At 36.2% G+C, this 23,409-nt stretch overlaps 1 protein-coding gene across 6 annotated transcripts in view; it reads left to right on the plus strand.

Annotated features, from left to right (window-relative positions):
- The window catches only part of FMN1 (formin 1), a 189,289-nt gene that overhangs the window by 69,197 nt on the left and 96,683 nt on the right, over positions 1-23,409 (plus strand). For 4 of the 6 annotated variants that reach the window (XM_062619315.1, XM_062619314.1, XM_062619316.1 and 1 more), the window contains 2 exons: positions 1,343-1,375; positions 11,638-11,699. In XM_062619315.1, coding sequence (XP_062475299.1) covers positions 1,343-1,375; positions 11,638-11,699 — 95 coding nt within the window. The remainder of the gene's footprint in view (positions 1-1,342; positions 1,376-11,637; positions 11,700-23,409) is intronic. The other 2 variants (XM_062619317.1, XM_062619319.1) reach the window with 1 other exon arrangement.

Genomic DNA, 23,409 nt, shown 5'->3' on the forward strand with positions numbered 1-23,409 from the left:
AAAAACCAATGTATAAATAATGGAAAAGGTGTAGCTGCGGTGTGTAGATTCCCTTCTGACACCTGGTGGCTGAAGGGGAAAACTACATGGGGAAAGAATGGGGGAGGAAACAGGCTGTTGTAAACGGGAATGCTGAAAACGATGGCTCCAAGGGCTGCCAAGGAGGGAGAAGAAATTAAGAAACCCTCACTGTTCCGAAGTTTAATGAATCAGCTAATGATTTCCTTTGTGCTACAGGGTGTGGTACATCTCAAGAGAGGTAGGTTGTACTCGGGTTTCCCAGCTTTTGTTCTCTCATTACTTCTAAACTGTGTTAATATTATTTTGCATGTTTCCACACACTGAGATGAATGTGCAAGACTTTTTACAAAAAAGAATGCACTGACAAGAAGTGGCTATATGGGTAATTTGTCTTCGGAGCTTTTACTTTCGGCTTGAAGTTTTGAGATCATGGCAGAGAAGGTTCGTTCCTGAACTGCTTGTGTAAAGTTTGAGGAACAATTAATTTATTTGAAATATGGGTTACGCAGATTTCTGTGTGGAAGGTTTTCATATGAAATTTTATTTAAAATTATTCCAGTGAGTAAGATGTTTTATTTTGAAAGAAGAAAAGGTATTTTTTGCACCGCAGTTTTGACACAATAATACTGAAAAATATTTGAAAGTGTATACTTGCATTTTGAAACAGTTTTGGAAAATTGCCATTCAAAACATTGTCACCCACTATTCCCATTATTCTCAAAGTTGGGAGGTTAAATTTTCAGGTCAGCAGATTTAAGAGTGAATCCTTGTACCTGTTCTTTTAGAAACAGTGATGAGCAGTATAGCTTGCTCAGTGTCATGACAAAGATTTACATGAGCATATATTGTCTATATTTGTAAACATTATTTCTGCTCTCTATTCAGATAATTTCCGTGTAAATATACAATTGACATATGCTAAGCACAGGATGTCCAAAACATCCCAATGTTACTTCATGCTTAGTTTTCTATGTATTAAGGAAAAGCAGGCATATTATAGTGTGTATTTTCTTTGCAAAACAGTGAAGCATGCATGCTTCAGACTTCACTAATCACTAGTAGTATTTGATATGCTTTATTGCTACCACCCGGTACCATATGTCATACATTAGTCACTGTTACTGCACAGTCTATTTTTTTGTGTGTGTGTTTGTGTTTTAGAAACAACTTAAAAAGCAAAACTAGGCATTCTTGAAAGTTTTCCACCCCTATCTTGCGTCTTCTGCCAGACTCCCTGCTAGAATATGTATTTAATGAGTGTAAAAATAGAAATTCACGGTATGAAGCTTAAATACGGTCTTACTTATGCTTTTGTCTCTAGCTCTCCTCAAGCATTACAAGGAGGGACCACCAGGTGGGTGGAACAGTGTAATGTTGTCCGTCTGTGTCTAGTCTTTGGTCTCTTTTGTTACTGTGAAGGCAATATTTACCTTTCCTTGATGGAGTAAAAATGATCAAGGTGAAGTCCGCAGTACCTACCACTGTTTGGGACTAAACATTTGATAAAGGCTACAGAAGTTCTGTAAGATAGATGAGGAACTATTTTCAGAACTCTAGCTTACATTACTTCATTTTCAGTGGCCACCATCCCATTAAAGTGAGTGGAATTTAAGTTGATTTCGTTGACTTCAGATCCATCGCGCAGTGCTGAGTGTGAAATTTTACGAAGTTAAGATTTGAAGTCCGATCGGAGCATCACCATTGAGAACTGGTGTATTACCTTCTCTTTTTTTTTTTTTTTGTTTTTTTTTAATTCTTTTGCGTTTTATCTTGTCTGTGGGCAAACTCGAGGTAAATATAAACCCATTTGAGAGATAATCTGTGTAATAATTGGGCTTGTTATAGTCTAGCAGTGCTTACTCTAAAAATCTTTGAATTAAAGACTGGAGATGTAGCGAAAATCGAGCTGGAAAAATGCTTTCTGAGTTGGTGGGCTATGGTACTCCATTGTGAGATGTATCTTATATAAAACAGTGGTAACAGTTGAATTTAAGCAAAAAGACAAGGTGAAATGAATTAATAAGTAATGAGAAATATTGTAGTAGCATACTTTTACCGCTTTGAATGAATATTGCTCATCAAAAATGCCAGCTGAAGTTTTTTTACAAGAACTAAATTTGCCCTGTTTGCTAGTTTAGTACTAGCCAGTTTGGTGGATGATAGATTTTACTTTTCCATAACCTTATTACTGGACATAACCTTGTATTTGGATATACACTGGTTTTTATTCAAAAGAAGAGCACATTTAATACTGCCAACAAAATACAATAAAATCCCATGGAAATCCCAAAATACAATAAAATCTCTATAATTGTTTGAGGGTTAGTTAGATACTAACTGATAACATCATTAGCAATGAATCTGTAGAGATGTCTTTTGAAGGAAGATGTAACTGTGCTTTAAGAAAGGAGATGAACAATGTTAACCTGACTCATGGAAGTTTATTTCAGATATAGCACCTACTGTGTCTTTCTGCATTTTCTTGCTCAGTTTTGTATCCCACCAAGAGTAGGACATACAGAGCCCTAGCCATTGTTGGATTTCAAATGAAGCTTAAGGAACTTATTTTGAACAAAACTCTCATGACTTGGAAACTCCTTTGAAGTAGGTCTTTCAAACTATCAAATTATTATTGAATGAGTGATAACTAACTGAAGCTGAGTTGGAACTTGGTTCATTTTAAAAGAGGATTTTCTGGTAGTATTTCTCTCTTTCTCTACAATGAGTTGTCTTCTGTACTTGCTTGCTGAAGTAACTAACATAACTGAATAAGGCATGTTTCAAAGCATTTGTATTTTTCCATGTATGTGGAAAAGAAAGAAACTGACATCTTCTGTAGGGTCCTTCTGTGACAGTGGAGATAGAAAGTGGGTTTTGTGATATTTTAGTTGAAGACTTGACTAGTTTTATTTTGATGTCATGAAGGTGGTGAACCTGTGTACTTTTTATAAGTATGCTGCTTTTTTGATACGTACGAGTTTACGTAATCCATAATGTACAGAAAGTACTCAGGAATTTCCATCTGCCTTTTTTCTAAAATAAATATTTGAATGCAAGCTTCCAGAAGACATTCTGAAATTATGTGCCAACTCCTCAGTGATTAAAACACCCATTCCGAAGAACAGGAAGTTGGTTTTGAGTAACCCTCTTAGTGTAATGTATTCCCTCAGTATGTGTAGTCTGTTTTCTCCTTTATTTCTGTAAGTTAAGAAACTGTCATTAGACTGTGTATGGATGATCAGTATTTGTTTATTCATTAAGCAGTTTCCTGTTCTTGTGCTTTTCAAACAATTACGGTATGGCAAACTGCTATAAATTCCAAAGGATTAAGGTTTGTTTTCTTTTTGTTTTCTTTTTTTTTTTTTAATCCTTTTTTGTACTTGAGTTAGGAATACTAAACAGATGTTGTTGGTGAATATTCAATGGGTTTATTTTACAAGACTTATAGACCAAGCTTATGACCAGTATAAACTCTTGATGCATTATTATCACTGAAGAAGTAGTTAGTCCTTAATTGTACCATGAAACACCGTTTAGATGATGATGCAAGTGGACATCATATTAGAAGAAATAAATCCAAAGGACTTTGAAGCCCTGTGCTGTTCCCTTTGAAGTTCCATAATGAAAGTCTGCTCATGTTTGTTACAGCTGCATGAATACTTCTGAGGAAATAAGACAGAGTTCAGATGATTTTTTGCATTAATTAAAGCAACTTATATTGGAGTTTGTTAGAATTTCCCTGCATATAGATCAGTGATCTTAGCATAGGAAACTTAAGTTGTCTACAGAAATTGTCATTAAGTGGACTTCCGAAGAGTCTGGTCTTGTTGACAGACTCATCTCTTCCTAACAATTCAATTTCTAGCATTTCCCATTTCCCTCACTTGAAGTAGATCTTAATGTACAGAACTCTGGTGGTGAGGTCTAGAAACACTTAGGCACTAAGAGTTAAACACCATGTGTGTGATTTACTGCTTGCTTGGAGACTGGGCAAATGAGCTAGCTAGTACATTTGCCTGTCCCATAGGAATGTCATATTTTTTCCCTCCTTTTCAATGAAACAAAAAAGTAAACAGTATGTTAGAATTGTTTGTGGATCAGAAAAAAGAAAATCCTACCACTCATCTCTACCCTAAAAAGCTGGAGTTCTGAGGTGAAGGAATTCTAGCCAATGCAATTTCTTGAACACAGTAAGCAATATTTACTGATCATACATATATACAGTTCAGATTTTGAAAGTGTTCTGAATTTGTAACTAGAAAGATTAGAGGTGTAATTATTTGGAAATTTTGTGTGTTTTAAAGGAGCCAGTTCAAACTAAACGCTCCATTCAATATCCTTAGCACCTTGATGTCCTAGCTCAGCTTTCTCTGTAGAAACCATAGACCCAAACAGGTCCACAGAAGTTACTGGGGTATTGCCTAGAGGCCATGTTTATCCTAGAAGGTCAGGATAAATGCAGAAGCTGAACAGCTGGTGCAGTGCGTAGTGATGGACTCTGATATTCAGGTATCAATGGCCAGTAATAGAATATGCTGCTGTTTTAGGTATTTGGGTTTTATTATTATTAAAGGTACATTTGAGCAGTCCTGTGTTACACATTTTATTTGCAAGATTAGCAGGGAGGGCAAAAACTTTAGAAAACACAGTGCTGTAAAAATAAGTCCAGTATATTGAGTACATCTTCCTTTGTTTCAGATTATTCTCTGTTAAAGTTTAAAAATGATAAAATACAATAGCTATCAAAAAGTATGTTCTTTTTGTTCAATTTATGTCAGGATAAGCAACTTCTCTCTATTGCCTTCCCTTTTTCCCCATGTATAAGTTTTGGTGTTTGGTAACTTTTTCGGTTCCAAGTACTTTTATGTTTAAGTTGTTATCAAGAAAATGTGACTAAAACTTGCTGTCGTACCTGCACACCCCTAATGTTCTTTAACGTATTTGTCCATTCTTTGCTCCAGCAGCTGTGGTGTATAAGTGGTTGTAGGCATTTGTCTACTGTTTCACAATATTGTGTTATTTTCACACAGTTGACATCTATGATTCTGTAATGAATTCAGTTTCTGCACCTTAGAGCATTTTAAGCCCTTTATTCACATCTTGTCCATCTTAATTATTCACCCATTTTTATTTTTCTGGTTTTGCTTTTTCAGCTTTTCTGTTGTGCTTCCACAATAATTCTCTTACCTGTTTACATACTATGCTTGATGTGGTTAAAGGACACAGAGTTGCTTCCTCCTTACAATCATTATCATAGAATCACAGAATAGTTAGGGTTGGAAAGGACCTTAAGATCATCTAGTTACAACCCCCCTGCCATGGGCAGGGACACATCACACTAAACCATGCCACCCAAGGCTTCATCGAGCCTGGCCTTGAACACTGCGGGGGGTGGAGCATGCACAACTTCTTTGGGCAGCCCATTCCAGTGCCTCACCACCCTTACAGTAAAGAATTTTTCCTTATATCCAATGTAAACTTCCCCTGTTTAAGTTTGAACCTGTTACCCCTTGTCCTATCACTACAGTCCCTCATGAAGAGTCCCTCCCCAGCATCCTTATAGGCCCCCTTCAGATACTGGAAGGCTGCTATGAGGTCTCCACGCAGCCTTCTCTTCTCCAGGCTCAACAGCCCCACTTTTCTCTGGCTGTCTTCATACGGGAGGTGCTCCAGTCCCCTGATCATCCTCATGGCTCTCCTCTGGACTTGTTCCAACAGTTCCATGTCCTTTTTATCTTGAGGACACCAGAACTGCACACAATACTCCAAGTGAGATCTCACAAGAGCAGAGTAGAGGGGCAGGATCACCTCCTTTGACCTGCTGGTCACGCTCCTTTTGATGCAGCCCAAGATACGGTTGGCGTTCTGGGCTGCAAGCACACACTGCTGGCTCATGTTCATTTTCTCCTCAACCAACATCCCCAAGTCCTTCTCCACAGGGCTGCTCTGAATCTCTTCTCTGCCCAACCTGTAGCTGTGCCTGGGATTGCTCCGACCCTGGTGTAGGACCTTGCACTTGCCATGGTTAAACTTCATAAGGTTGGCATCAGCCCACCTCACAAGCATGTCGAGGTCCCTCTGGATGGCATTCCTTCCCTCCAGGGTATCAACCGAACCACACTTGGTGTCATTGGCAAACTTGCTGAGGGCGCACTCAATCCCACTGTCCATGTCAGCGACAAAGATGTTGAACAAGACCAATCCCAAAACCGATCCCTGAGGGACACCACTCATATTTAGTTGTTTTAACTAAATTCCTTCTTGCAATCTATTACTTTGCGATAGATACTAATTTCATCCTTTAACTGGAGCATTTTTTTAGTGTTGCAGTACCTTATGATAAAGAAAATGTTATAAAAAATTCTGTGCTTTTAGATCCAGATTTTTTTTCCTTATATACTGATATCTTTTTAGTTAATGTTATCTTTATATGAGCCATATTGCCAACATACTTTCAAATCATGAAGCAGACTGATACCATATCTGGAAGTAAGCTAAGGAAGAATGTTATCAGATTTGCAGTGGCTCTATCTTTGCAATAGTCAATGCTAAAATACTTGTCTAAAATCAGATAAAATACTAATTGTAATTATTTTTTCCAGCAGTTGTTTGTAGGCAGGACCAAATATAGTATGACTTTAAGTGAAGTTACGATACTTTCTAATATTGACTATATCTATGGGTGTAAGCAGGATCATGACATTAGTCGTGATCAAATGTTCATGTTGCTGTCAAAATTTAACAAGATAATCATTAGGAAAAAGACAATGAAAAACTGCATTAAAATAAAAATCTAGATTAAAAACTAATGAGACAAATTCACATGCAGAATAAAAGAAAATTATATCCATAAATTGGTAAACTATACTTTAATTAAAAAAAAAAGCAAGAAAAGGGTTATTAATGGAGTACAAAACTGCCACAGAGTGGCAGTGGCTAATTTTACATTTTCAAAAAGTCAGAGATCTATTTTCTTGTTACAGGAATGTGTAATATATTTACTAATTATGGAAATTGTTCCCAATGTTCTTGTTTTAATTGTAATGATATCTATCTATAGTAGAGAATAATATTTCAAACTAACAATACAGAAAAGGACACACTATTACTATGAGTGTGGCTGTCACCGGTGCTGGATAGAGGGGAAGGATCACCTACCTCAGCCTGCTGGCAAGGGGGCTCCTGACATAGCCCAGGACACTGTTTGCTGCCTTTGCTGCAAGGACACATTTCTGGCTCGTGTTCAACTTGGTGACCCCAGGCGTTTCTGCAAACCTGTTTTCCAGCCAGTTACTCCCCAGCATGTCCTGGTGGCTGGGGCTTTTCCTCCTGCGGTGCTGGACTTCCCACTTCCCCTTGTTGAACTTCGTAATGTTCTTGTCAGCCCCTTTCTCCAGCTTTTTGAGGTCCTTATGAATGGCAGGAAACCCCTCCAGTTTATGAGCCACTCTTTCCAGTTTTGTATCTTCAGGAAACTTGCTGAGGGTGAAGACACTGCAACCCTACACATTTTCATAAATGAACTGGAAAAGTGAGACTTGAGAAGGGGAAGTTTGCAGGGTTTTTTTTCATGAGAATTTTTTTAAAAGTAAAATCCAAGATTGAGGGGCTATGCAATAAAATGGCAAAGGAAATCCAAAATACAGAGAAAAAAAATACTAAATACATATAGAGAATAATGAACTGTGGTCTGATCATTACTCTCTAAAATACAAGACCTTGATGTTAAAATAAATGACAGCTCTGTGCTCTGTAGTGATCAAAAAGCAACTGAAGTGATAGGAAGTAGTAGGAAAGAAATAGGAGATAAAAATCTTCTAGATCATCATAATGCCATGGTATAAATGTCCACATTTTGAATTTCATGTGAAACTGTGGATTTGCCAACTCACAGAGGGTACAGTAGAACTATAAAATGTTCAGGGAAAGATGGCAACTTTAATCAACAACTTGGAACATGTTCCTTATAAGGAAAGCCTGTGTAGCCTAATATCCTTTCAACAGGAAAAGAATCAGTCAAGGAAATATATGATAGAGATCTCTAAGATTTTAAGAAACAGCAAATGGGTAATGGTGAACAGTTCTTCACTCTTTCTTCCAGCACAGGAATTGGAGACATCAAATGAACATAACAGGTGCAGATTCAGAAGAAATAAAAGGGTCTTTACCTAACCTGCAATTAATTCTTTGCTGCAGGACATTGTCTGCTTGCAGCAGTTTTAAAATCAGCAGTGCACATTCATGGAAGAGGTATCCATTTGCAGACTATTAAATATGCAAACAACTTCTGGTTAGGAAGTTCCTGAATTGCAAATCAGGTTGCTGTAAGAGTGTACTGGAAAGAGTGTACTACTACTTTTTTCTTTACATGTCTGCCTTTTGGCTACTGAGACAGGATACTAGCAAAATAGGCTACGGGGTTTTCTCTACAGAGATTTTGTTCACTATGAAGCAGAATTTTTATTTCACGGTCGCTATGCACTGTTTCGCTGTTCACTGTTTCACTGTGCACTGTGGCAGGTCCCAGTTCACCTCTTCAGGAGCCTGAAGAAATAGGAACAAAAATAGCCTTTGCATTGTGTCCCCAAACCTATGTAGATTAGTGATATGTGATATGAGTAAGCCTGAAGTAAGATGGTTTTGCTTAATTCACTGCATTTGGGAGGGTTTTCTGGAAAGTTTCTGGTAAGAATTTCAGAATCATAGAACTGTTCAGGTTGGAGAAGATCTCTTAAGATGAACTACAACCATTAACCTGGCACTGCTCGGCCCATTGCTAAACCATTCCTGAAGCATCACATATACACATCTTTTAAATACCTCCAGAGATGGTGACACAACCACTTAAATTTTATTATTATGATACTTTATATCATACAAAACTATAATTGTGATGTGATTTCTTTTTCATTATGTTATCGTACACACAAAAATAAATGCTTGAGAGGAATTAAAGGTACTTTGTTGGTTGTCGGCCTTTATCCAATAGATAGTTTCTTCTGGTTAAAAAAGAGACACTGGTAGAATGAAACAGAAGCAGCATATGCTGTAGAATGTCAGATTATGGCATTATTGACAGTCTATAGATAGGTTACAGTATATCAATTTATGCAGTAGCAGTATTTTAAGTAATAAGGTCTCTTAGTTCTTATAATCTAGTAATTTCCAAGCATATTTTAGAGGAATAAGTAAACCATAAAAGAATTGCTACCCTCTACTTTACCTCTGCTTTAGAACAAGGATTAAGCAAAGCAATTTCTGTAATGTTTTGTTGTTGTTTTTTTTTCTGGCAGAAGTAATGAAAAATGCATGCCAACTTAAATTAAAATCATGGTATGTTGCAGAATGTCACAAAAATGACATATATTTAATTTAAAAAAAAATTCTTTAACTTTTTATGCTGTTTTAGGCTTTATCCATGGGGGTTCTTCCACCATTCTCTGACTGCACAAACATTTGTGCTAAGATAAGAAAATAAGCAACAGAGGCTTATTAGATAGATAGACATGGTGAAAAATCTGCTTTTGATATTAGTACAGGTCTGCATCAGCATATGTGAAGTATGAGTCTCTTACCCAAATCCCAAAGAATCCTAAGCATTGAGCAGTCCCACAGGGAAGGTAAATCTTTTGTTAAGAGAGATCTGTATCCTTCTATTAACCAAACTAAGAACTGATCCTTAGCAGCATTTTCAAAGTCTGTTGTTTCCTTCAGTTCTCACGTTACCTTAAAGACCTAAACTTCAAGTCAAGATGTTCATACGGTTCACACCCTGCAAACTGAGTGAGTGCTTAACCAGCTGAGGTGCCAGATGGGTCTCAGCTTTTTCTGGGGACCTGAGCCAGCTGTTTTGTTGAGTCCTGTCAGGACTTAACGAAACAGCTTAACATTCACCTGTTAAGCCAGGTGAATGGACAAGCAGAGCCTGTGTCCGGAGGGAATATCAACCAGTCAAAGGAATTAACAGTAGGAAATCTAAGACTCTGTAGACCTAACAGGTTCTGATTCCAGAAGAGCAGCCAATTTTCTCATGCTGGAAAGCTCTAAGTAAAGGCCTGTTAGAGAAGAAAGAGGAGTCAAGATAGATACTATTAGTAGCTGGAATCACCCAAGTTTTTCAATATACAATATATATGCATGATAAAATATTTATACATTGATATATACAATATCAATCCCTTTTCCTTTTAATTTTTTATATCAGTTCAGCTGCTTGCATATAGCTTCACCTGAGTTTAAAAACAATAGCTTTGTATTGACAGCTTCCATGTCATACAGATTTCAGAGTGAAGACCAGATTATCTTTCCTTTCCTCTTTTCTCCGTCTTCTCCCAAGAGAAAAAAGAAGGAAAACAAAAAACACCAAAGCGCTGGAATATTTTACTGATCTGGTGCTTTGATCCATGTTTTGATGTTCTCATGTTGTTTCATTGATTCTAACGTTCCAGGGACCGTACAAACCCTTTAGTGTTAGAGAACATTCACAGTAAAATTGAAAGACTTTGGACTAATTTCAGTAGTTGTTTGTTTTTTTTTAAAGTTAGCATTTGATTCCTTTCTTAGTCGAGGAAGCAGAAGCCAAGCCAGGGAACTGGAAATACACTTTTGGATGAATTTTGATTTAGAAGCAGATAGAAGTGTGACTTTCATGGTCCAAGGATGAAGTCCAGTTGCTTGTTTGAGAGGACTGTAGCTTCTGGGCCAGTGTCTTACAGAAGAGAAGTTTCTCTTAAATCATTCCACAGGTGTAAGGTCTTATCTTTCTTCATCTAGCCATATGTAGCCATGGTATGGATTGAGGGAAACCATAGTATGAGACCCAGGTTCCAGAGTTTCATTTGGTAAATCTTCACCTTAACATTACAGCCATCACTAAACCTGTGTAATCAGTGCCTAACTTCCTAATTTTTTCATTGCTGATTTAAATTTCTTTGGCTTTTTTAAGTTTCATGCTTTCAATTTTGTCATACCTTCGGATTTCATTATGTTGTTGCCAAATGGAAGAGCTGTTCAGTAACCTGTGAAGGTACTTGAACTCTGTAATTAATATTTGTCTGATAGAATTAAGACAAAGAATTATTTGTATCTCTTGCTCTTGGGTACTTTTCCAGGTCTTCATTTGTATTTGTGATTGCTTTCTTATCCAATTTGACTGTGATAGTGATTGTATGTCTACAGTTGACTTTAAATCATTGTATTTGATGCATGTTTTTTTAGAATTCAGGGGTGGGTATGTGTGCATGCATATGTGCATGTACGTCTTAATATCCTATCAGCTCTACATTTACTTGCAAACCTAAGCAAAACTAAAGTTTCTTCTTGTTATTTGAGTCTGATGTGTCTTCTCTGCACTTTCACCTCCCCGTTTGGAAGACCTATTTCTTTTATCCTCTACTTTCAGAAGCACCATGGAAAATGTGGTCATGGGGCCTTAGAAAATAATGCTGGTTACTGTGTTCAAATGTTCTTTTCCATCACCATTGTTAAAGGTCTTTTATTTGAGAGCCTACATCTACATTCTGGGCCCGGTGCTGTTGTATGAAGTACACTGTGCTAAAGATGGCACATTGTTTTCTGACTCTAATGGAATGTACATTTTTTTATTTATTTTTACAGAGTACCAAGCGGCCATTTTACATTTGAAGAGGGAACACAAAGAAGAAATTGAAACATTAAAGGTATACTTTTGTAGTTTGTTGTTGTTTTTTTCTTTCCCTGACTATAGGGCATTTTATGGATTTAAGTAATGCAAATACGTACATTAATATATGCTTTTCATCAAATGGTAAGAACTTGCTTCTTTCTAAAATTTGTTTTCAGCTGATTGCTCAGTTAAAATTAATCTAGTTAAAATCCATAGATGCACTCATATATGATGGCAAAAAGCAGTTTTTACATGTTTCCCCTTTGTAGTTTTCATTATTGTTGTACTCTTAAATTCTTCCCTCTAACTCAGCAGTGAAGTACTTTTACATTTGGTAGTTATATTAAGGCTCTGGCATTTAAGTACTGACTTTCTCAGTGAAACATACTTCTGTAGAAGCAGTTTTCTGTCATTGTGAACTTAAAAATAAACACGATAATTCCATGTGTAAGACTCTCCAAAGGCCAGTTGAAGCAAGTATCTTGTCTCCAGCAGTGACCAGCAGTGGGTGCTTAGAAAATGCTTAGAGAATACGTGTAAGAAATATAGAGTGTAAGGGTAATGCCTTCTTCCTGTATACTGTTTTTTAGGTTTGATTTGGACTGGGGGGGGGGGGGGGGGCGGGGGGGCATGTTTAAGTGTCATTATTGTCTCTTCTGTGTTCGTACTACTATCACTGCCTCCATGGCCATTCCTTAGCAGTGTGCTGCTTGATTTTGGACCTCAGCCCAGCCTGGTGGCAGGTATCAGGTTCATTAAAGATGCATAGTGACTAAATTACTGAGAAATCCTGCCCTAGTATGCCATTTCCAGCTACTAGCTTGTCCAGGAATGACAAGGGCAACAAGAAAAGCTTCTATAGGTTCATTAATGTATATAATTCAGCTAATCATCCACATGTAGATAATGTTTAAAAAGGGTGATAGAGATAAATACTTCGGTTTTACCCATCTATTTTTAACTACATTTACTAGGTGTTGTGTTCAAAACATTTATTCAATTTTTCACGTGTTATTTACAAACCCCTGAGTTTATATATCTTTAAGGCATTAAAACTATTTCCGTTCTCCACTGCTGATTTTTTTTACTTTTCCTTCTCCTGCCGCTAGATGTCAGCTAAGTCTTGCGAAAGAAGTTCCAAAAGCATGTCACGGCTTCTCCCTGTGTTGGCCTGTCCTATTTCCTTCTTAAACTGTGAGAGGATGTGTGGAGGTAGCATCCTACCCACTATCTGTGGATCTGGCACAGTCTTAGTTTTAGGTCAGAAAAAAGCTAGCACAATAGGTAAGGATCTATTGAGCAACAATAGTATCTATTGAGCAACAATAGTATCTATTGAGCAACAGTAGATTTTCTCTACAGAACCAATTCTATGCTATCTGTAACCAATGAAGTAGACGACAACGACTTAAGATTAAATCAAAATACTGTAAATGGACCTCTAACTTCTGAGTGGAAAGAATTAACTTGAAAGCAATATTCTGATTGCAGTACTCAGTAGTTAATCCAACTATAGCTGCAAAAGGGTGCAGCATACTTTTTTTTTTCCCTGTACATTCATTTGATAAAATGAGTAAAAAAGTTATGTTTTCCCCTAACTTTTCCTTCTTCCCTTTCCCTTCCTCTCCAGCTACATGGAAGTTTAATATTGCTTTTGTAAAATGGAATCAAAGTCCTAAGCTGTCCTATAACTCTGTACCCTATGTATGGATCTCTCTCTCTTGTACAGGTTATTTGGCTTCCACCAACTCACTACACCTTTTACATGTTCCCAAACTGAGAATAATGGTGGATTTAGCCATTACCACATTGTAGTGATACTACTCTGTATTATGCAGATTGTGTAATATATGCTTTCAGAAATCGTACTAGATAATTGGTAACAATAACCTATAAAAAATATTATAATCAAATAATATTTCTGCACCTCTCAAAGTAACTCATTGCAAATTTTAGAAAGAAATACCTGTAACAGCATCTAACATATGAACGTAATATCTTATGAACATATTATCAAAACTTAATAAATAGTGAAGAGTAATGCAGTTGATGTATAACTGCCCATGACATTATGAAAGAATAAGCCTCATTAAGGGGGGGAATGTTGGGTGTTCTGTGACCTTTATGATCTCCCTAGTAATGTTTGAATTTTTGCATTTTTGCAAAGGTTTCAAGAGCTGAAATGTAGAAGTGGGTAGAAAGCAATTTAGTTTTCACTGAGCTTGCTTACCTTTCAAAACAATTTTGTATAATAAATTCACCTTAAAGACTAGTGCCTCAAAGTGCCACAGAAGGCGGTTGAAAAATGTGCAAGAAAAAGTAATGTGAAAGGGAAAGACCTCTTTGGCTAGTTTGGGTCAGGTGTCCTGTCTTTACTTCCTTCTGGCTTTTTGTGCCTCTCCACACTGGCAGAGCATGCGAGACTGAAAAGTTAACAGCATTGCTCTCAGACAAAGGGGAAACACAGCTCTGTACCAGCTACTAAGAAGGAGACAACTGTTAAGGGCTGAACCCAGGACACTGTTATATGCCAATGCTTCTCAAAAACCCTTTTTTATGGAAGTGGGTGATTTCACTTTTATTTTGACAATTTAAAATGCCTTTTATTTGTATGTAAAAGTGAAATTTCATTTCTGCTTCAGAAAGAACATAATAAATTAGATGCTTTAACACTAAATCAGAGCATTTTAAAACATTTGGATTTGTCTAAATCTTCTCTTTTATAGATAGTCTAATACAATGAAGTGGATTTTTTTTTTTTTTTTTTAACCGACTCTATTGAAAAATTTCTGACCTGGATGAATAGGTAGGGATCTTTAGCATTCCCTTCTGGAAATGGAAACAAAAAATTTTTAGTTTTTTTTTTTTTCTCTTCTTTGTTTTGTGTTTGCATCTTTGAATAGGGATTCCACAATTTAACAGAATTCACTGTATTTTGAAATCTACTACTGAAATATGGAGTCCAGTGATGGATACTGTTGAAAGCTTTGATATGCCATGGTACTTAACAAAACAACATTTAAGAAATTGACAATATGCTAATAAAACTTTTTGCTTCAGGATGCTGAGATTGCTGTTTTTAACCTTTACACAATGAAATGCGTCCGTCAGGTGCTAGCTGCTTTGTGTGTTCTTTGCTGGATTTTCATGTCCCAGCATGCACAAATAGAAGAAAATCTGTATCATGTATGCCTCTGTCTGGTGGAGTTGCAGCTCAAAGCAGCAGCCAAGGTCAGTAAGGGTTTATTAGTCAGTCTTTCCTAATGAGCTGTTCAGGCTTTTCCATGTGGTGTTACTGATGAAGGTCTCCCAGCTTGTGGTTAATTATTGATACAACTCTTGTGTAACTTGGAATGTTTCAGTCTTTCGTGCTTAGCTGCTAAATGTATGGTTTCACCACTGTGTGTGAACTGTGTGTCTTTATATACCTTGGCTACTTTGTCCTCATGAAGGAATCCTCCCTGTTCAGCGTGGAGCCTCTCCACAGTGCAAGACAGTGAAAATAAAGATTGAGAAAAACGTGTAAAAAATACGAGAAAGGAAAATGAAATCCAATAAAATTGTATTAAAATATCAATTTCAGTATTTCTAAGGCTCTCAGACAATGGGAGCAAGATTATCTCTAAAGTATGCATTTCCTGAAATAGAAAAATCCCAGCAGGAGAAAAATCTACCTGTAATGAAAAATTTGTGTTGGCAGTGGTAGAAAAGGTGAGTAGCAGACTAGGGATGATAGCAAAACACAGAAGAAATAGCAACTTTCTTCAGGGTGCATACAAGCACACAAAGAGCTAACATGAAGCACTTTAATCCCTTTGGAACCAGTTGATGACAATTGCATCTTCATTCAGAAAAAGAGGCTGGAATGATTCTTCATGGTGTATGAAAATATTCCCCAGTTCAGTGCTTAATTATGTTTTAAAAACCTGCACATTATAATGCCTATATTCACATCATACTTCATAATTAAATTCTTGATAAAGTTTTAAGTATCTCTGTCATGCTCTGAAACTTACTTTAAACAAAATTATTCCCCTTCTCCATTGACTTCCTATTTGCCATGGTTTCGATGCAATGGCTGCTTTTCATCCTCATTTTCTTTTATTTATATGTTTACACTGTGATTAATTTTTTTTTTTTATTATATAGCTTGAATATCCGGGAAGGCTATTCTTCCATTGTGTTGGGTTTGTTTTTCACTGCTGCTTGCTCTATCTTACATTGCCATTCTATTATTTTAATCAATACAGTTTCACTGTAAGAACTTGGATTGTTTAGACTTCATGGCAGCTTCAGAATGCTGTTAGTTCCACATGTTGATCCAAGGATTCTCCTTTTTATTTAAGAAGTTACCACAGACCATATTCTGCATATTGAATACAGTGAAAATCTTAACTCTGTTTCAGCACATGAACACAGACGTGGTATTATGCAGTTAAAAATGTGCATAGAGATCAGCAAGATAATTTATAGCCTTGAAAATTCATCAAGACTGAGCTCCTGCTCAAATTTAGATACTCTACACACTGCTTAATTAGGGCTAAAATGAAGCTCTTCTAAAAAATGCATTGTAAACCCCTGCGTTTATCATAGATGATGAAAGTAAGTTTATCCTGTCATCTTGAGTAAATAAAGTAGAATACATACGGTGAATATGATAAAATTTTATTTTGACAGATTTGGAAGACTTCTGTAACGTGAAATAGTTGTCTGCAAGAGAAATTAAGTGACATGTGGTCAAGGAAGTAAAAAAAGGCACTAAAAATTAAGTACTGTCAATGTTATTTTACCATTTTGATTTTGAAAACATGTAGCTCGTGCCTCTGCTTTTTGAAATTTACTACACCAGACATTTATTTGAATCTAATAATTCTAAGCCATTTCTTTATATGTCACTAAAGACTTCATATTTTAGCAGCTTCTGACTTTGCAAATTTAGTGCTTACTGGACCTATTGCATCTTCTGGTGCTGACCAGATTTTTAATGTACCATTTGCACAGTTCCACCCAAGATACCAAACCCACCTAAATTGTTATAAAATAACACTGGGGCAAAACTAAGATCCACTGATCAATGGGTGCCATACGTTACTCTTGGTTAGGTTGGAATCATACTTCCAAAGATGCTTTGAGAGCTAGGAGCCTGGTTCCTGACACATTTTTTGATGGTGAGTCAGTGTGAAAGAAAAGCCACTGGAATCTGAAGCAGGCTACAAGAGCTGGAAAGATGTATGGATATATGAGAGGTAGGACGTTAGGTAGAAAATAGTGAGAATGGATATGAGGATGAGACTGGCAAGCTGGAGGGAGAAAGAAGTAGTCTGGAAGGTAATAGGAGATAGATTGCAGAGACTTGGATCTGGGCATCATAATACAGGGGTTTTTAGAAGTGAACAATTCTGCCCGGAATAACAGCCTAGAACTAATGTAGTTTATTCAGTTCTTCATTTTATTTTTGTTAGTCAGTGAGTAGTACTCTCCCCTTTTATGAATCAAAATGTAATCTGAATATAGATAGTTTCATTATGTACTTTCCAGTGTCACAAGTTTTAATTTGTCAGGTTTTTTTATATGTATAAATTTGATTTTTATAATATGTATTCAGTTTGGCATGTATTATGATTATTATTATTATGCACAGAGACCTAAGATATAAAAAATTTAGTGGGATGCTTATGTTCATATCGCTGTTTTTTTTGACTTACTTTGCAGCTGTAAACAGGATCCCAGAATCTTAAGACAGTTGCTTAGAAAATAAGATGTGTCATTGGTTACCACTTGAGAAACACTTGACTAAAATGGCTTTCGACTCATCTTACGGGAACTTTGCAGTTTGAGTAGGTATAGAAACCGTTTTTCCAGGTCAGCATTATCATGCCTTTGTTAAAATATGTTGTTCCTCTTCCTGAGGTTCCATGCTTTGGATGGAGAAAATTAAGGTTGCTCTGGGAACCATACTTGTGGTTTTTGCCTTCTGAATAATTGACCAAGGTATTTTTTTAACACATTTTTGTGTGTGCAATATTTTCTTCAAATTCTGTAATTATTCAAATTTGATTCAATTTTCTTCAAATTCTATAATTCTATATACGCATGGAATAATGTAATGATGCATAATTAGCTTGTAGGATATATTAACTTAAAGTAGTTATGTGTGTTAAAAAGAAGACTGTTTCTAAACACAAGTTGAGTTTTCTTCTAAATATTACCTGACTGGTGAATTTTTAAAGGCTATCTTCTGGTTTTACCACTAAATTTTATGATTGTATATGCAGAATTGGAAGCTTCCAAGTTAAACTAAGATAGAAATCATAAAACATAACCATGTGTGTGTAAGATATCCTCATATGCTTTACCTTGACAAAGATATCTACAGCTTAAATCTTCTGTTTAATCACTGCAGTCAAGCCAAGTATTATATTGTCAATGCGAAAAGATCTTTAATTTGTGAGAAAAAGAATAGATTTTCTTCTTTTTGCTTCCGTAGAAAGTATGTTAACTTACTGAAAACTTCTGTTTTCGGAATGTGAAACTAACCTCTGCCTTCATTCTCTTTGCTATAGAGAAAAAGGTAGTATTTTTGTAGTATAATATATTCCATGTTGAAGGAAGGACTGTTTCACCAAGCCATCATTTTTTTTGTGTTGTTGAGGTCCCTCTCTGTAACACGAGGAATGTGATAATTACAAGCATCAGAGAATTACCTGTCATCTCTTAAGGAACATAGTCATCTAGCAGGTGACTATGTAAAGTCTATTTTACTTAAAGTAAAATAGAATCTCCATTGTTATTTTGCTGTCTGGTGTCAGAGAGGTCCCAGAAAATTAATTTCCATTGTTAACTAGGAAGTCAGTGGTTTGCTACGCCTAAAAATCTTTTAGTTGTTTTCACTGCACATGAGAACTCTGTATTGGTGGAGAGGCTAGTCATCTCCTCAGTCTAGGTATTCTCAGAATTTTTAGACAAAAATTATGCTCATACAACATGAAAATCTTATAAAAGTGAGGAGTTATTTTATATTTTATATATTTTATATTTTATATTTTATATTTTTTATTTTTCTTAAACTATTTGGCTATTTCCTGTTGAAAAGTAGTATTCACTGTTGCCTGATATCCTTCTATAGATGTATAACTTTTTCTCTTCTTTTACGTGTGCTTTACTTACGCTGGTTTTTGCTTTGACTTTTGCTTCAACCAAGTAATTGGTTGCAACTTAGCAGAATGTGATTTGTATCATTACTTTCCTATACAGTTACAAAGCTGGGTTATAATGGCTTAATCTTGGAGTCTGGTTGCCAAATAAATTAGTTCTTCATACTGTGAAGCAATGTTGACAGTAAACTCTCCTTTCCTCACCACCCTGTCCCCAAAAGAAAAGGAAGAAAAGAGAAGGAAAACAAGGTTGCATTACAATTCTGGCAACATCAGCCACACTAATAAAATCAAATTCAATGTTGTTTTACGACTTTGAATTTATGTGACTGCACAGGATCAAAGGATTTGTATCCCACTGGATTGCAAGGTCTATAGTTCATGGCAAAAAAACTCATCAAAAAGAACATTTTAGTAGTAAGGCTTTTTATTTTAATCAGCCAGAGTAATAAAAAAGCTGTTAGGTGTCCAAAAACATTCTCCCAAGATCAGAGACAACTTGCTCTCTACTGCAATCAGTTTTCTTATTGGATCCATACTGCCTCTGTAGTTTTCGTCACAGAAACTTTTATTTTCAACTTGTTTTCAGGCATTTTTTTTCATTGTTTTCACATTTTACATGCCAAATCATTATATATATCAGTAAAAGTAATGATTCTTATAATTTCCCTGGCAAATGAGAAATACTGTAACTTCTTGAAAGTAAATTTTCATCAAAACAAGTCTGTTAATTAAAATAGAATTTTAAATGCCTGCCTATATTTTTGTATGTTGTATTTTAAAATATTTAAATAGCAATTTTTTTTTTTTCTCATTGGACATAGCAATTTAAATACCACCACATAACATAGGTGTTAGTACCTTTATACCTCTACAGACATAGTAAGCTAGGTAACCTTAAGACTAGGGTAGCAGCTGCAAGTGAGAAACAGAATAGGAAAGTAACTACAATGTTTGTGATGGGAAAGGCTGTTGTTGTCATGTTTGTATTCTGCATGTTAGTTGTTCATGGTCCTAGTTCAACAGAAATTTAAAACGAATTTTCAACATATGATGTGGTTTCATTCTTTAATTAGCTTGGACTCAGAGAAGTTGTATGCGATATATCATTTACATTTATTGACATGTTGCATGTTGAATTGTCTCATTCTGTTCTGTAGAATTTAAATGTTTAACAGAGTTTAACAATATGTAGAGATATTACCAACTAAATTGTCCATGAAAGTATCAGTTTTACTTGAAACTTCCAAGGTCTCAATTTTGCTGCCTACCCATTTTTTACAAACTGTGTCAGATTTATTTTTCCTAGCATGGCTAGCTTTCATTTAGGAAGAATCAACTCATAGTCACTTTATGCAAGGATTGCTCCCTTTCTGCATGGTATTGCATGTGTTGGGTGTTACACAGAGTCGTAGAATGGTTAGGTTTGGAAAGGACCTTTAGATCATCTAGTTCCAGTCCTCCTGCCCTGGGCAGGGGCACGTCACACTAGACCATGTCACCCAAGTCTCTGTCCAGCCTGGCCTTGAACACTGCCAGGGATGGAGCATTTACCCCTTCTTTGGGCAATCTGTTCCAGAGCCTCACCACCCTAACAGTAAAGAACGTTTCCCTTATATCTAACCTGAACTTCCTCTACTTTAGTTTGAACTTATTATCCCTTGTCCTATTGCTACTGTCCCTAGGAGTCCCTCTTCAGCATCCTTGTAGGCCCCCTTCAGATACTGGAAGGCTGCTATGAGGTCACCACACAGCCTTCTCTTCTCCTTACTTGCAGTCTTCTAGTGGGCATGGTATTCCCTTCTCACTGCTACCTGAGATACATACGGGTTTTTGTTTTTTTTTTTGTCAGTTAACTTTTTCATGGTTTTATTCTTTTTAAAAACATTAATTCAAATGAACAGAAACTTTAGTATTAGTTGGAATTTTATCTTACCTACCAAAAATATAAAATTACATAAAATGCTAAACTATCTACTTAATATTTACGTATTTATAGCCTGAAATGTACCTCTTTAAGCGCACGTTGTTAACACTTGGCTTTATTAAGTAATATTCAATCTAGTATTTTAGAGGTGCTGTCGTTATGTCAAGGGATGACATTGCTTAGCAGATGTGCCTGTGGCGAGAAGTTAATGCATCCAAGGCATTAATAATTTTCTGCTTGATATATACATTAGATTCAAGAAGGATTTAGATTCCAGTGAGATTTCTCTGTGGGCACAGAGATGCCACAGTAGAGTACATGGCTTACCAAGTTGACGTAATAGGATATTTTCCCATGTATTTGCATTCATAATGTTTGCAGGATTTTGAGATATTACCAAGAAATTTCAAGGCTGCATCAAGGTGTTTGAATAGAAGTTGTGCAGAGGGGGAGGGATTTACTCTTAGTAAAAGGGTTCATCTGGGTAAAATTATATGTAAATAGGACAGCTGTAGAAAAGCAAGTATTAGAGATGAGCTGTTGTGAGCTATGTATTGTATAACAAAGTTCTCCAAGTGAGTTAACTTGTGCAGTCTAAAATGGTTGGATGGTAGCAAAAGGATTGAGGAGAGGAAATGTATATGTGCAGGAAACAAAACCTAGTTGAATATAATTTCACAGAAACACAGAGCAGACACAAAGCAATCAGGATGAGGGAAGCAAAATTTGAGGCAACTTGGAAATCACTCTGTGAGGAGCATGGAAAAGAGGACAGAACGTTTAGAGAGACTGAAGGTCCGCAAGCAGCTGGAAGAGGAAATGCTAAAGCTTAGAAGAATATAGGACTGTCTGCAGTCCATAATGCAAGGGATGGTTGGCATATTGCACAGAATAATACCTTGAAAAACACGGTCCTGTCAGAAAACAGCTACAGAATACTTGTGTCATAGATCTGCTTTGCATGGCTATTTATTTTCTTCCAGTAGAGAGAAAAATGAAGGTGTGTTTGTTACATTAGACTTACATGATCTCAGAAAGCTTAGCGCTAGTGTGAAAGAATGAGCTGATTCAGTTCCTGCTTCCACTATGTTCGTCAGCAGACTTAATTGTGGATTTTTAAAAAGAAAAAAACTTGTGATTCATATATATATATTGATTTGTTTTTAAACAGCTCTGTCATGTCTTTATAGAGCCGTTAGACTCAGTATGTACAAATGCACTGGCAAAAAGCTTGCAAGTCTTTTGACAGGCACTTCCTGCTGGAGAAAAGTACACAGGCTTTGCAATTGGAAGGATGGTAGCCCAGCTGTTATCTGGGTCCTGGAAAATGGTAAAAAGGAGGAAAAAGAGGCAGAAAACATATGTAAAGAATCATATTGCTGAAGAATGGGGTTTAATTTAGGAGAAGACTCATTTTAGATGATAGAAGTGAAGGGTGACAACAATATAATAATTTCATTGACACATTTCCCAAGTAGCATACAGTTGAATATGCATAAAAGATGAATAGAAAGACGAAGAGAAAACCAGCACTGGGAATTGCTAGGAAATGAGTTCAAGGAGCAAAGTAAAGGAGCAGTGCAGCAGTGTGGACATACTGTATAGAGAGAGGACTAGGAAGAGTGGCTGAAGGTGTTAATAAATGTGTTTTCTTGGATGCAGAACTGAGTCTATAGAAGAGAAGTATTCAAAATGTGTTATAAATGCCAGCTATTTCTGAAATGGCCTAAAGAACGTTTTACTGGCTACATTAAGAACAGTTTTGACTGAAAACTGGAATGAGTGGAAGATTATTAGAAACATATGAACATACAAGCAAATGTAAGCATATGTTAATTTAAATACAAAAAAAAGTGTCTTGCTTACTTTGAATATTTTTGCAGCAGAGTAGACATTATTACGTTAATATCTTCAGTTTCTCATTGATTTTCTGCATTCTGAGAATTGCTGTTTGCTAGTTTTGGAGTTTTTCTAACAAAGAATAAGAAAATGCCAGAAATAACAGCAGATGGAGTGCAAAGCATAGTACATGTCTCAAAAAAAAATTTTGCTTAGGTTGCCTTCGAATACCTGCTTGTATTGAGTGTATTCCTTTCTCGTACATACAGTCAGTTGTTCATATACCTGTTTGCTTTTTTGAAGCTGATATTGGTTAGATGGTGTTTCTTCCAGACAGGACAAGGAAAAAGATGAAATTAAGTGTATTGTACCAATTATTTCGGTACAATCAAAAAGGTGAGAGAGGGAAGAAGTCCCTTTACACTAGTCTAGAAATGCACGGGATTTTTTTATTTTGTAGCCATCTAGATTGGTGACATAGGAAGTAGAAATTCATAAGTGAATTCAGAATTGCAGGCTTATGGCATTACTTTCTTCTTTCTGATGATAATTCATGACTTGTGCAGTTATACTAACAATCCTTTTTTACATTAGTCATTCCTTCATATAGTATAAATATGGGCCTTATAAAGGCTGAACATATTAACTTCACCAAGCTTTCTGTCTTCTGTTACCCTTTCTGTAACAAATTCCTTAAGCTCACAGTGATATGCATTTATAATGAAACAGAGCTTTTAGCAACTTCACTCATTATGTGAATGCGCATTTTTTAAGTATGGCAATCCATCTGTTAAGTATGGCTATAAAATATTAAGGAAGGTATG

The sequence above is a fragment of the Pezoporus occidentalis genome, unplaced genomic scaffold (genome assembly GCF_034315485.1).
Source record: "Pezoporus occidentalis ecotype Australia unplaced genomic scaffold, CSIRO_AGI_Poc_V1 ctg21, whole genome shotgun sequence".
Classification (NCBI taxonomy): Eukaryota; Metazoa; Chordata; class Aves; order Psittaciformes; family Psittacidae; genus Pezoporus; species Pezoporus occidentalis.